Genomic DNA, 14,765 nt, shown 5'->3' on the forward strand with positions numbered 1-14,765 from the left:
TATGGATTTAATTGACTGTAGCATACACTACATCTCTTGTTTGAACAAATAAACAGCTTTTTTTATGCTGACCAATGGAAAAGGAATTGAAAAGTAGTTACTTCAAGAACAACTTTATTCACAAAAAATAATACACAGTATGATTATTTACATTGTATGCTGTCTTGATAAACACCAGTTAATGTAACCCACGCAAACATTACTTCAAAAAGGGATTCCTACTAGAATACTACTCTGCAGAACTACTGTATCCAACTACTGTAATGCAGTGTATATTTCTGTAGGAGAACAGAGTGGATTATTTCATGTTCTGCAGAGATTCTTGGCAGGTCTCTAGACAGCCCAGTCATGCTTTTGTGCTCTGGTCCTTGGGAGGGGTCCAGGAGCCAGGCTGGAAGGTGTTGGCAGTGCTGCTGGGTTCTGCAGACAGCTGTTCCTCCCTGTAGTGAGGTGCGGAGGCATGTCCTTTAATTTGTGTCTGAGCAGGTCGAGCCACAAGCCCTTCCTCGTACTCGTTGGCTTGAATTAGCATCTCCTTTTCTTCAACTTCTTTGGCTCGGAATTTGATCTGCTCTCTGTATCGTTCATTTTTTAGAAGCTCCTTGGAGGCAAAAAAATAAATAAATTTTACAAAGACATAAAACCATAAGAACCTGTTTTTTTTATACGTGTGGGAACAGTAACTCCATGTTTGAACATTTATGTTTTTTTTACTTTTTTTGAATAAGCAATCCATCCTAAAAGTGTAGTGGGATTCCAAATATTATTTGTTTATTATTGCAGAAAGTGTTGTGCTAATTTGTTCTTTTTTCCCCCAATATGGTACCAGGCAGAAGTGGCAATAGCAATTTCAGAACCCCCTACTAAAACTCATGAATAAGTATATCACTTAGCAGAAAGATAAAGGTAATCTTGAGCAAACATACTTGCCAACATTTGGAAACTGTTCAGCAGGACGCTCGTCCCCGGGGGTGGGGGGTGGATGTTATACGCATCATACACATGGGAGGGGTCATACGCAAAAAACACTCCATCATATAATAATAGACGTACCCCCTCAACTGAACACCACACGACCAGCATGCCAGTAAACACAGACACAATGAAGCGTTCTTACCTTTGTATACCGGTAAGTTAGTGATCAGCAGATGTGTCAGCCGTACAAAGAGCACAGTGTGTGGTTTTTACTAACTCTACTGTGCAGAATTAATGATTTTTCTTCTATGGGTAAATATCGGGACTTTCTACCTATGTATCGGGACGCGGGACATTTGCTAGGAAATCGGGACTGTCCCGACCATATAGGGACTGTTGGCATGTATGTGCTAATGAATGCTTTTACTAATTTGTATGGTTCTCTAGATATACCTACAACTGTGTGATATCTGTAAAAGAGTCCTGTCAGCTGAATCAAATCAATAAAACACCAGACACTGTTTCTTTCTATATTTAAAAGTGATTTCTGGAGTAGAGGTAACCTTGTGGTTAAATATTAGTAAAGATTTCTGCTTGCCTTTAGGTGTGGTATGCATTCCACTTTGTGGTACTGGTGTCTCAGATAGGTTACCAGGAATCATGGCTGCAAGTTTTCTGACCACTGCTATATAAGAAGTGCATTGCATCGCACAGCACAGCATAAGAAAAATAAGACTCACAGCTATCAAAAAGGTTTCTGACTTTAATCTGCTAGTACAAAACATACAGTACATTTCAGAAAGCTATGAAATACTGTGAGAGAAGAGGAAAAGGTTCAAGGGCCACTTTGAGGCTTTGCATTGTCATAATATACAGGGACCTCAAGGGTCACAATGATCTGAATGCAGTGATTAAAGTCATGCCTTTGGAAAAGAATACAACATTAGGTTTTGGGCTGCCTTAAATTGATATGCTGTGACCTCGCTCCCCCTCCACAGCAAAGAGATGCTGCTGCTCAGGTGCTCAATTTCAGGGAAAGTTGGATCACTTAAGGATGACCATGAGTAAAATATATGGCCTTTTGTGCTTTCAAAACAGGACCCACAAAAGCAGCTGGAACTCAAGTGAAAGTCCTTTTTTTATAATGTTTAAAAGATAAATAAAATACCTCAGTACAAATTAAACAGAATTAAAACAAGACTCCCCCCCCCCCCCCCCCCACAGACTAATTATCCAATACACAATGTAAAACCAATTACCTTTTAGACCACCACCTCCCCCAAATAAATAAATGTATAATGGCAATTCTGAATATTAGCCCACATTGCAAAATTGTCAGTTTTAGTTTTTGCTTGAGAAAGAGGCCCAGGACTGAACAGTGATTGAGGTGCGCTCACCAAGCACTAAGAAGTTAAACATTTTTGGAAGCCTATTAGCCAGTTTTTAGGGCGTTTATTCCAGTTCATGAAAACAAATCATTATTTTAATGTGCAGAAGAGGTGATCTTGACAAGCACGGTTTGTCCTGACCTCAACAGATGATATAACTGCATTGGTAAGAATACGATATATAAGAGCAAGCAGGCACTCAGACTTGAAGCTGAAGGCATCCTTGAACTTCAACCTGTTGGTATCTAAAGGTTAAAGTCCACTTGCTCAACCCACACCAAGATAATCTGTCAGAGGTCTGGTTCCTGCTGCTTTCCAGCCTGTTGTTGTTTGGACATAAAAACTCTGCACAGTGCTAGGAGGCTGCCAGCCCTTGAAACAGAAGACTTTAACCTCCATCACTCCCCTTTGCTGCTTGGCTGATGATTGCTTATAAAAACACAAAGCCAACCAAAACAACCTAAGATAAACCAAACTTTTAAAAAACTGGGAATTTAATTTGGTGCAGTTTTGAAAAACAAGCAATTCAATGGTCCTATCACAGTGTGTCTGCTTTTTTTTTTTTTTTTTTTTTAAGCAAGCTCCAACTGAGTGCAACACTTGTTTCTGCTTATTTATGCCTTTTTCAAAAACCCACATTGTCAATTATTTGACTTTGATGGCCAGGCAAATAACCTGGCAGCATGTTAATACACAGGATGAAATAAAAATGACTTTTTTGTATGTAATTGTTGTAACATGTCCCCCCTCTCATTTTATAACACACCCAGACACTTTTATGATTCAGTCTAGTCTAGACTTTCCTCAAATCACAAACACACACACACACACACACACACACACACTGAGAAATCCCCTAGCTAGCACAACTGGGATACTGCATTCTAACTCAGATACAAGCCCTATTAAAAAAGAGGATACATGAGTTTGTTTATTATTATTCAGATACTGAATGTCTGTCGATGTGAAGAGAATTCTGGCACATAATGACATTCAGTGTGCAATTAATCACTATTCAGAATCATAACTTGACTTAAGAGTGTTTACTGCAGTCCGAATAATCACCATTAAAAAAAGGAGCCCTTTCATTTGTTTTATAACCTTTGCATAATCACGTCTAATATTCCTTTAAATAACTCCTCTGATCTGGAGCCAATAGACCACCCCACAGTAAGTATTTCCAGTCACAAATAGCCCAGTCTGGGAAAATGCGGTGGTGCATGTGTCCTATAGCGTAGAATGGTCATACAGACTTGTGCTTTTTCGTCTTTATTTTTTTTTTAGCTTAAGTAAAGGTTTTGGTCAATTTAGTCAGACGTGTGGGGCAATGAAGGGCACTAGCTACACGACAGTGCAATACAGCTCTGCAAGCATTCCTTAGTTACGGTCACCTGCCATTTGCAGATTTTGCCCAATTGTGTTGCAGTGAAATCTTGGTTTTGCTGGTTAATCTGATAAAAGCCACCAGAATTCGAGGCAAGAAAAGCGCTTAGTTAGAAAAGCCTATTTTTTTTTCTTTGCTCTTGCCAGCTGTCATTATGCGTTTGCCAAATCGGTGTCAAATCCAATTTCTTCAGGTTCAACTTTAATGTAAGGATTCTTTGATCAATTCTACAAATTAAAACCTGGACAGTGTTTTGTGACTCTGGCTTGCATTGCTCTAGCAGAGTTCAACCCTTTTGCTATTTTCATGAAAACGCTTCCCTGGTCAACAAATTGATCCGAATAATGCCTGTAATTACAGGGCCAATTGCGTGTTTTCTGCTGCTCCTCCTGAATTGAATGAAGGTTTTTGGCAAAAAGGCCTTTTGAGTGCCGAATACCTGCCAAATGAATAACTGACTATTCTGTTGCCATTGAAATCATGAGGTTCCTGAAATTGAAATTAGTCATAAATTATGTCAGGAGACACACAACGGAGAAGAACATGGAAAACTCTGGCTTATGACTAACTTTGGGCAGCACAGTTAAAGAAATGTGCATTGCAAAATAAAGAAGGAAAAATCATAAAACTACTATAGAAGGCATTTGGCTCCTTACTATAGATCTATTATAACGATTATGCCTTTGACGCAAAATATTCAAAGGGGTTATAGATTTTGAAATAATTCCATAAATCTCATCTGATGTGCACTTCCATTGGCTGTGTATTGTAGATCCCATATGTGCAGTTTTGTAAAAATAACTTTTTTTTATTGAATTTTCACGTAGTCTGTTATTGTTTCATTTTCTTAAGTCTTTTCAGCAGTGATGAATAGAGTACAGTATACTATAAAACCTATGTTGCTCCAGAAATGCTGGCAACCTGTTGCAATATAGAAAGTATGCATTGTTAGTGGAATTTGATATTCGTGCCAAAAATGTTTGCGTTTTTTTTCATACACAAAAAACATATAATAAAAAGGCTCGCAAATATGTATGGCTTTACAGTATATCCAAGGAAGATGCTTATCATTTCTGTGGAAGGTTCCATCAATAGTTATTATTAGGGTACTTTTGGTTCAAAAAGGAACATATTGAGATACAGTATGGAAACATTTGAGCATTGACCCAGGTTATAGGTCAACCTTGCTATATTTTACTATGCTTTGTGTAGATTCTCTTGTTATGACTTGTGTTAATCAAGTTAGTTTCAAAGGGGTTGAGTGAACACACTGAAGAAAATTGAAGCGATCTTAAAAAAAAAATGGATATTTTTTTAAAATAACCAATTAGCAATGGAAAAGAAAATCATGAACACATCAATTTGATCTCTGACATATAGGGGTGGATGTAAGGATATGTGCAGCGGCTGCAAAACACCCATATTGCAGCCAAAAGCGGAATTTTGAACGCGCAAAACGTGTTTAGTGGCCGTAAAGTGGGACTTTAGCGGCCACTAAAAATGCAGCGTGTGTAAAGAATGGTTTTCACCTGGCGTTCTGCACCCGCAATCAAATTAGCACATTGCCATCATTAATCCATTTAAATGATATTGAAATGTATTCAAATGAAGAAAAGACAATGGAATTTGGTGGGGATCTGGAATACTAAGCGGGCGCAAACATTATAATGAGACATAAGGAATTTGCCTTGCACTTAGGCACTTGGCTCTTGTTGAGGAGAGGCAGGAAAACCTTAGAAAGAGAAGGGCAAGACGTAAAAGAGCCTGAATATTCAAACCCAGGGTCACTTTGTATGGGATGCCGGAGGATGCAGTGGTAAGGCGTTATTGTCTCACTCCGTAGTTCACCCTAGACCAAATAGCTGAATTTCACCTTTTCAATCACCTGGTTGACTGTCCTGGTAATACTGACAGCATTGACTTTCTCCACTATAGAGGACTGTGGCAATTAGATAATTGGTGCTAATTGGGAACAGTCACATGATATAAAAAGGGAGCTAGAATTGCTATTAGGTGGGAGGTTTTTGCAGGAGTGAGTGAGAGAGAGAGAGAGAGAGAGAGAGAGAGAGAGAGAGAGAGAGAGAGAGAGAGAGAGAGAGAGAGAGAGAGAGAGAGAGAGAGAGAGAGAGAGAGAGACTTGGGTGAGTGATTTTTCGGGTTTCATTTTGTGTTTGTGACTTGTTTTGTGACACTATATTTATTTGTGAAAAATAAACTTTGGCAGTTCTTCAGCTCTCCTTCCTACCTCCTGACCACCTTAGACACCCGGCTATCCTGTCACAAGGACCATATGGTCTCTTTGGTAGCATAACTGATGTTGGCTGAGGCTTTTCGAAATAACTCAATTTCATGCTGAGTGACCTCAGCCATGAGGTCTCTCAGCTCCTCCTCAGAAAACTTTCCTTTTCTTTTCCGTGCACCAAGAGGACTTTGCTGCCCTTCCTGACATATTTTTTCGTTCGGTTTAACTTTGTGCGCCACAAATCTCATCCAGTGCCTACTGCTCTCTGTACTCCTAACTCACCTCACCTCTGGACTGTAAGTGCAGCCGCTAAATACCCTGATGCACAGGCAGCGCTCATTGCGATCCTCATTGTCATGATTGCAGCTCATTATTTGTGTGTGTTGAATAATTTGCATTACATAGGCCGCAGTGCAAAATAATTGCCTGGCCGCTAGGCAATTTGGATTTTCTAGCCGCAATTGTTTGCACTACGCCTATCTTTACATCAGCCCAATAATGTCAGCCAATACGATGTGCAAAAAGCATTACAATCTTACAGAAAAAATAAAAAACAAAAACAACTTCTTTCAATTGCCCTCTTGATACTAATAATGCCCAGGGTTACTTTTTACAATGTATGTTGTGTATAAATAATATACATCATTATTTTCCTATTACAGGGAAAAATAAAATGCTAAACTATTCTCTGCCTTCCTCCAGATTTGGAAATTTGAAACAATGCCACGTGCACTTGAGTGACGATGAACCTTATTTGGAAGGCAAGCCATGTTAGAGCACATACTGCAGTTATTAAACCGTGCTTCTGCAACTTTCCTCTAAATTAACAATATACGCTGAAGCCTCTGTTGTCCAAACTACTTTAACTGGAGCCAGTAAACACATTGCCTCCTTTTGGGAACTTGTCACCCGAGTGAGCAAAATTAAGAGCTTGAAACTTGAGACAGTAGATCTCATTGTGGAACTTTAACCAGACCAGCAACACAGCTGACTATTTTGTTGTGGGTAGCATTTCAAGCGATGCCCCCCACCCCCACCCCCATGAAGGGATGGTAAAGTGAGGGTACTTGAGTGAGATCTGGACAGAATTTTCACCCGAGTCAGTAATGAAAATGCTATATTCTTTGGCATGGTTTGAGAAATACGAGCAGAGCAGATAGGAGTTAAAGTGTTACAGAGCACACCCTTTAAAACTATCCCACAACCTGCTCTCGCTGCCTCTTGTGCACATTTAAAAAAATGTTATCCACATGTCCACACACATTATTGGGGGATTGCAGCATGCAGCAATACGTTGTTCCGATTGTATACTGTGCTGCTAAAAATATATATATTCTCAGTTAGGAAATGTTTCTTCTTTATAACAAAAGAAATCCTCTAAGAAAAGATTTGAAAAATTCTGAGCCTCAGCCCCATAGAAAGTGTTTTAAAGCAGACGACTTTAATTCTTAAAATAATATTTTCTCTTAAAACTATTATTTTTCAGTAGAGACATTGCTAAGAAATGTACATTAATACATAGTACATTGGAGGTAGTAGCAATAAGTAGTGAGAATGCTAAGGAAGTAAGCTTCATGTTTTATGTGGGAAGCCAATGATGGCACCCCCACACCATAATGGTGGGTTGGGTTGATAGTTGGAATTTGTACACATTTATCCACAGGGAATACCTCAACAATATGAAGCAGAGGGACTAAGCCCCTGGAGGACTGATGTATGCTGTAATTACCAACACCCTTGAAAGTAACATTTTGAATCAGGTTTTTACACCAGATGGCTCTTGTTTTTCCAATATGTATATAACCTTTTTTTATTTTTATTGTCTTGCAGCATTTCATTTCATCATTTTAAGCTCATCTCTATGATACAGGATATAACATCTGAAATAAATGTGTCCTCTTACTTCCTCTTAAATTGGGAACAATTTCCTAGACCCCTGTTGTCAAGGAAACAGTCCCCGTCAGGAGGAAGTCAGGAAGTGTGGACAAAGGTACAGTTCAGATGTCACATTCTGTATGCAAAAAATACTGAAAAATCAAAACCCCTTGTGCGTAAACATGACCAAAAGTTAAGGCGAATGTAGAGGGATATTTTTTTTAATGTTCTACTTTCTCACCCCATTCTCGAAAAAGAATCAAGGAACACTTCACAGGAAGGCAGAGTACCTTTGGAAGATTGGAAAGCAATCATATTGCTGAACGACTTTGTATACTGTAATTGTCCTTCACTGTAGACAGTTTGTCAAAGTTGATATCTAAAATGGCCATCATTAAAGTCCTCTTTGGCATCAGCACTGACACTGTCTGCAATGATGGACCTCCACAGCATATAAGTTATTCAGAAATGGGGTGGCAACATTGAACATGCCATATAATCACCAAAACTGCTTTTTCTCCCTGCAAAGTATAATCATCGAATCGCTACTGAGAACGAAGCTGTGAACATTCAAAAGCGTAGCATTAAACACAAATTCCCCAATGCAAAATCAATCAAATTGTCTTACTTTCTCTTTAATGCAGCAGGAATCGCTTTTTCAAACAATTTCAGCACTCTTGTGTTCCCCTCACGTTTGGCTGTCTGTTTGAGATCTAATTTTCCCTGCGGGCTGCTCTGTAAAGGCCCTTCCCTGTCTCTATAATGACACTGCACATCCTCTCTGCATTGGTGACAGTGAGGAGGCAAGGTCAAAGAAAAGAAAACATACAATCTACTTACTCAGCACTGCCCTGTAATAAAACTGTATGCTGCATGGTCACAGCCCTGTTCTTCAGCCGATATCTAGTTGTTTTAATTAAACACAGCTCTTGGTAAACGGCACACAAACAGAAGTCAAAACGCTTTTACAGTCCTTAGCTTGGATAACACACACAAGGTGCCGAAACACTATTTAGGTCAGTATTACTACATTTGTAAATGGTCATTGGAAAATGAGATATGTACAGGACTCCCTGGAATGAATTCAAATGATTAAATCTACAAGAAAACTATTACTCAGATTCAGATACTAAAAGAGAAAATAACCTAATAAATTCCATTATATTTTCATTTCACTGAAAAATACTTCTTGTTGAAAATCAACATTTCTTAAGTTTCTTTTAGTGTTTCAAAATTTAGCACGGTTGAGTGTTTTATAGTTATTGATGAAACACTACTCTGATTTCACAAACACAATTTATAAGTTATAAATATAACGGATTGAAAATGCAAAAGTTGCAAGAAGAAATAATGCAGTCACTGACACCTAGATTATTAGTCCATCACTATTTTCATCTGCTGAGAAATTGTAGTTTGTTTACTCCTTCTACACAACTTGTTCCCTGCTGGGGATTCTGCACATTTTCAGAGCAGGGGGAGGGGGAGGGGGGGGGGGGGAGGGGGGGTGGCACGGGATTGTAGGTAGGAGAACAATACGTGGTCTGGATGTCCTGGTTATTATTTCAGTTCTCATTGCTTTTTTGGCTGGCATGAGTAGTAAACATTAAAAAAGGTACAACAATAAACAGCTAACCTCAATAGTAGGTGGGATCTTTCTTCTTCCACGAATCCAGGCTAGTGAAAAAAACAATAATAATAATAATAAGTATCAAACAAACAAACCAAAACAAATATTTGTATTTCTAACGGCACATTTATTTACAAAACCAAATGAAATAGCCAAATTCTGTTGAAGTTTTTTCCCCCCACTGTTAAGCAAGGGTCACTAGTTTTGGAGTCCTATTTTTAAACTACAGGTAAAGCGTGTACTACCTTTTAAAAGTGCTTTAGGCACAATGTCAGTGCATTCGCATCAGGACAAGAACTGCATCAATTTCCATTGCAGCTATTGTAGAATAAACAGTTGTGCTTACATTAGATTGATGGGTAAGGTAAAAGTGACTGGATGCTCTGTCTGTGTAAAAATGTGATATGCTTATCTAACCTTACAAGAGTAAGTAGCAGGGTTACGAAAGAAATATAGCGTTACCCATCCCCACGTGTTGCTACAACTGTTTAAGTAAAGTACCTGTAATGCTTCTTTTCATTGTTAACATCCTGACAACTTTTTACACATATAACTTTAAAGTCTGTTTCAAAGCTCTTTTCAAAATGGCCGCCCTAGTGCACTGGGGTTTGAGATCTGTCCTCTAAATCACTGCAGGAAGAGTGATTTAAAAAACAAAACAAAACAAACAAACAAAAAAAACACTCTGGCTTTTCTGTTCCGTACCACATCATGGATTGTTATTGCTGTGTTTCCTGTTTGACAATGTGGGCAATAATCCTTACACTATCAGTGCACTAGAGCGGACATTTTGAAAAGAGCTTTGAAACAGACTTTAAAGTTATATGTGTAAAAAGTTGTCAGGATGTTAACAATGAAAGGAAGCATTACAGGTACGTTACTTAAACAGTTGTAGCAACACGTGGGGGTGTGTAACGCTACATTTCTCAGAACTCTGCTACTTACTCTTTAAAGGGGAAACCTCATTGGGTATATGCAATTGCAAAAGCAGTATCTGAAATGTATGCTTGCATTACTAGTAGTAGATATTCTGATTGTAGGTACCCAGCATGTTGTGCCATTAAGTATGCACGTTGTAGAAACCTGAAGGCTTCTTAAACCTATGTAGACACTTCAACTGTGACAAAAAACACTTTTCATCAAATGTTGTTCCTTTCTCATGAAATCAGTCGTGTAAGCCCTGATTCATTTTTTTTATTTTTTATGTTAAGAACATAAGAACATAAGAAAGTTTACAAACGAGAGGAGGCCATTCAGCCCATCTTGCTCGTTTGGTTGTTAGTAGCTTATTGATCCCAGAATCTCATCAAGCAGTTTCTTGAAGGATCCCAGGGTGTCAGCTTCAACAACATTACTGGGGAGTTGGTTCCAGACCCTCACAATTCTCTGTGTAAAAAAGCGCCTCCTATTTTCTGTTGAGTTTTTTCTCCTCTGTGCCATTTAACCTTATGGAGTGAGCCACTGTTTTCACATCTCATAGCTCTGAAATTGAGGTCAGATCAACTTGTTTAATCTAGTTTAACATCCTCGTCTCGATGGTTTGTCCTGGTTTGGAGGTACCGATTGTATTACGTCACACAATGTATACTTTCCAGTAGGATTCTGCTGCCCTTATTACTCATGGGAGCAAGCAATGACCCTTTAGGGGCTGTACATGCGTTTGAACAAACTGAAAATGCAAGAGGCATGCCAAAATAGAAACAAAGAGCATTGTTAACCAGGAGAGCAGAATTCAGATAAGATAAATATGATTTGAATGAGACTTCCCCTTTAAGAAGAGGCCTTGCAACAATTTCTAGCGAGAGCCTAATATCTTGAAATGCATTGTGAAAACCTCAATAATTTTTGAACAATGAAAACTATTTAAATGGTCTCAGAAGGTTTTTTTTTCACTTTGTTTCAAAAAGCACCAGGACTGCTTTGGTTCTTTTGTGTACATTTCCATTCAAGAGGAAAAGTTTTAAAAATAATTTTAATGTCCAGGAAAAGCCAGTACTCAGTTCAGAGTTTTTTTTTTTTGTTGTTTAAGGTTCCTTCATTCTTATTTACAGGCTATTTAATGCAGGCCTTTTCTTTGCATGTTTGAGTGGAACACTGCAAGAGATAACCAAAAACATTTCCTCTGAGCACCTTGGGATTTTGGCATCCTTTTATCAGAGCTCATTTGCATTCTTATTAGTATGCATGAAATTTTCACTGAACTTTAATATCCCTACTGCTGCATAATACACTTTAATGAGCATAAAAGTGAGCATGAAAATTAAAACTCACATTAATCACTAAATGTTACTCTAAAGGAAGAATGGGGGTGGGGGTGGGGGTGGGGATATGGGCTTTCCAATGAAACGGTTGAACGCTGCATGGAGCATGCAATTTCTGAATCTCCACAGGCACTGAAAATGACTGATGTCTTCTCAGGAACTGTGCTGACATGAGCTACAGAACTAAATGAGAAATCCCATCAGCATGTACAGTAGGTGACCAGAAGGAATTAAAATTACAGAGGGCTTGTCAGCAGACTGCATCCTCGAGATACGGCACCATAAATATTTATCCTCCTTTTTCAGGAGGGGAAAAATATAAACCACGCTCTGGCTGGACATTTTCTACAGCCTCCTAATTTAACCAGGGCCAGTGACAGTGGGATTAAAAACTGCAGGCAATGGTTTCCTCTAGAATGTAACCCACGAGTGGAAAAGGTAAAGTCCAGAAACAGTAAAGATTTATCAATGTACGTATCAAACACGACACTATTCAAAATGTCCACATTATTTTAGGGAAAATATGTATGATATATGATTATTTATGTTAATAATTTTTTATCTTACGGCAAAGGACAATTGACCTTCGCTTAAATTTTCGCCATTACTAACGGAACAAAGATGAAGTTTGTGTATCATGGTGAATGATTTTGATTTCATTACACTATTACATCATTTTAAAATTAAGATTGATGCAGAAATACTAGACAAGGAGGCGAATACAATGCATCAATATCATATGAATAAATGCGTTTTCTTTGTATATATAATTAGCTAAATCTTGTTTATGTTTACATTTGCTTAATGTTGTATAGGATTGTTTTTTTTTTAAATATACAGCAATATTGTACAGTAGAAATTAAATATGCCATTTATAAAATTAGTCTTAAAATATACTGTAGTCTACTATTATAGACTATTGTTCAGTGGACTTTAAAATTCAATTTTAAAAAATGATCAGAAAAAAAAATACAAAACTCCAAGGCTTTCTCCACTCCTTCAGAGAATTATGTCTAAAATCACTGGGCATTATTCAATTGTGCGTGGCAGCACTGCTTGATACAGATGGGTTCAGTCACAGTCAGCAGGTTTCAGTCTGGCCAGTCAGAAAGTGTTAATGCAAGTCACTTTCCATTCCTGACACTACATCGTTCTCCCTGAAAACATTATTCAAGCATTACCATCCCATTCCGATGGAATGCTTCCTTCTTGATATTCATATTCCTTCGCATTCACTGGCTCCACCAGTCTCTTTGCTCGAATGGTCCGTCCTGAAATAAAGAACCAGGGAAATGTTTAAAACATAAACTCCAATGCACAATTTATGATGATGCTTTGCTCTTGACAGCATGTGGCTTATTACCCTTGGCCCCCAGGCCTACCTCGTAAAGTACTCTCCTGTAATGTAAAAATCTGTTCCATGCTCTATGTAAATACCCCTTTTTCAGCTACTGTAAATTATGTAAATGTATGTTTGGGAAACATTTTAAATACACCATGTACAGTATCCTGAGATAACATTAAAATGATAACAGTATGTGACTGAATATACTGTACATTAAGTGACAAATCTAAAAGGTCTAACAAAGGCAATCAGAATTAGTACTGCAGTTCTTTTTACAATGGTTAACATAATATCAAAGCCACCTCCCCCCACCATCACCCCCTTCCATGTCTTTTACTGTCAGATTCACACAGCCCTCAAATCTACAAGCTCTTTTTTACCGTCTGAATAAAATTCCGTGGAAATGGCACTGACAACAAAAACTTACTGTGTACTGTAGCTCAACGACTGTGACAGGGAGAGAATAAATGGTATGCATGCCCTCTGCGAGTTCTTGCTAATGATGTCAGGCCTCAAAACATATTAAAATATAATTTCCAATGAATGTGGACTAAGCAAGGAAATAGAACTGTAAAGGAAGGGAAACAAGGCAGCCCAGTGGGTCAATACACCAGCCTTTCTCCACTGAAGACCTGGAATCTGGCTTACTGTAGGGCACACGTGGATTTTAGTCCTCAGTGGACCGCTGTCTCGACAACATCACAAAATATAGCTACGGTAGGCGTTATTTGCTGTTTCATCTGCAGAGACGCCCAAATAGGAAATAAGCTATCATTCTCTCTCTTTTAGGACCCTTTATTGTGTGGATCTAGATTGAAGGCAGTTAATGGCAGTTTTTAATGGCAATGGCTTCTATTGCCCCAATACTGCCATTTCACTTGCACTTGCATTTTTAGAACAAGGTAGAAGACAAAAGCACTGCCTATCAGTTTGGGGTTGGCCTATCTGGTCAAGGTGTATTGGTGGACATTTGTGGCAGAAGTCTACCCAACAGATCTTTAAACCGTCAAACTTTGAAGTAAATAAAATGTAAAAAGATTTTGCTGAACAACATCAGTGGTCATGTCTTAAAGAATATAGAAGAGTTTTTTTTGCGTGTGCGACCAGTCCCATCTCCACAAATAGCAACAATTAAGTGAGGTATTGCATGGTGTTTACCATTGCCAAGAACTATTTTATGACTTTGTAGAGACATTCTTTAATGGTTATAAATAAGTTTCCTTTTATCAATCTCAATTGTCTATTCACTAGAATTCATTTGTAAATTAATATTCCATATCAGGAAATAAACAACACTTGGTTAAAAGTGTATCAGTATAGGGGTCCCTGAGTGGCTCACATGGTAAAAGCACAGCCGCGTGGTGTGCAGGGCCAGTCATACAGCGCAGGTTCGCGTCCTGGCTGTGCGGAGTCACCAGTCTTGGCTGGAGATTCCGAAAGGGAGCCCCATTGGCTCTGGCGCTTCCATGGGTTAGGGAGGCAAAACTGTCAGGGACTGCTTCTCCTCATCACGCTACAGCGAACCCCACTGGCCAGGTGTCCAGTGAGCTCAAAGCAGACACCTGCAGGGCTGGCCTTTGTCCTCCAGAGCCGTTCCGCTGACATCCACTCTCGAGTTCCTGGGTGTAAAAGAGGAAGCTGGCTCAAATCGTGGGATCAGAGGATGCCCACTGAACCGTCGGATCTCGTGAGGTGAGGTGAGGTGAGGTGAGGAGAGAAAATAATTGG

The 14,765-nt window shown here is 38.8% G+C and overlaps 1 protein-coding gene across 1 annotated transcript in view; it reads right to left on the minus strand.

Moving 5' to 3' along the window:
* Positions 1–97: 97 nt before the first annotated feature.
* The window catches only part of LOC117400169 (NADH dehydrogenase [ubiquinone] 1 alpha subcomplex assembly factor 2-like), a 37,316-nt gene continuing 22,648 nt past the window's right edge, over positions 98–14,765 (minus strand). The window contains exons 2-4 of the mRNA XM_033999639.3: positions 12,874–12,963; positions 9,438–9,478; positions 98–601 (exon numbers count right to left, since the gene is read on the minus strand). Of these exons, the coding sequence (XP_033855530.2) occupies positions 347–601; positions 9,438–9,478; positions 12,874–12,963 (386 nt within the window). The 3' untranslated portion in view covers positions 98–346. The remainder of the gene's footprint in view (positions 602–9,437; positions 9,479–12,873; positions 12,964–14,765) is intronic.

Source organism: Acipenser ruthenus, chromosome 1 (genome assembly GCF_902713425.1).
Source record: "Acipenser ruthenus chromosome 1, fAciRut3.2 maternal haplotype, whole genome shotgun sequence".
Lineage (NCBI taxonomy): Eukaryota > Metazoa > Chordata > Actinopteri > Acipenseriformes > Acipenseridae > Acipenser > Acipenser ruthenus.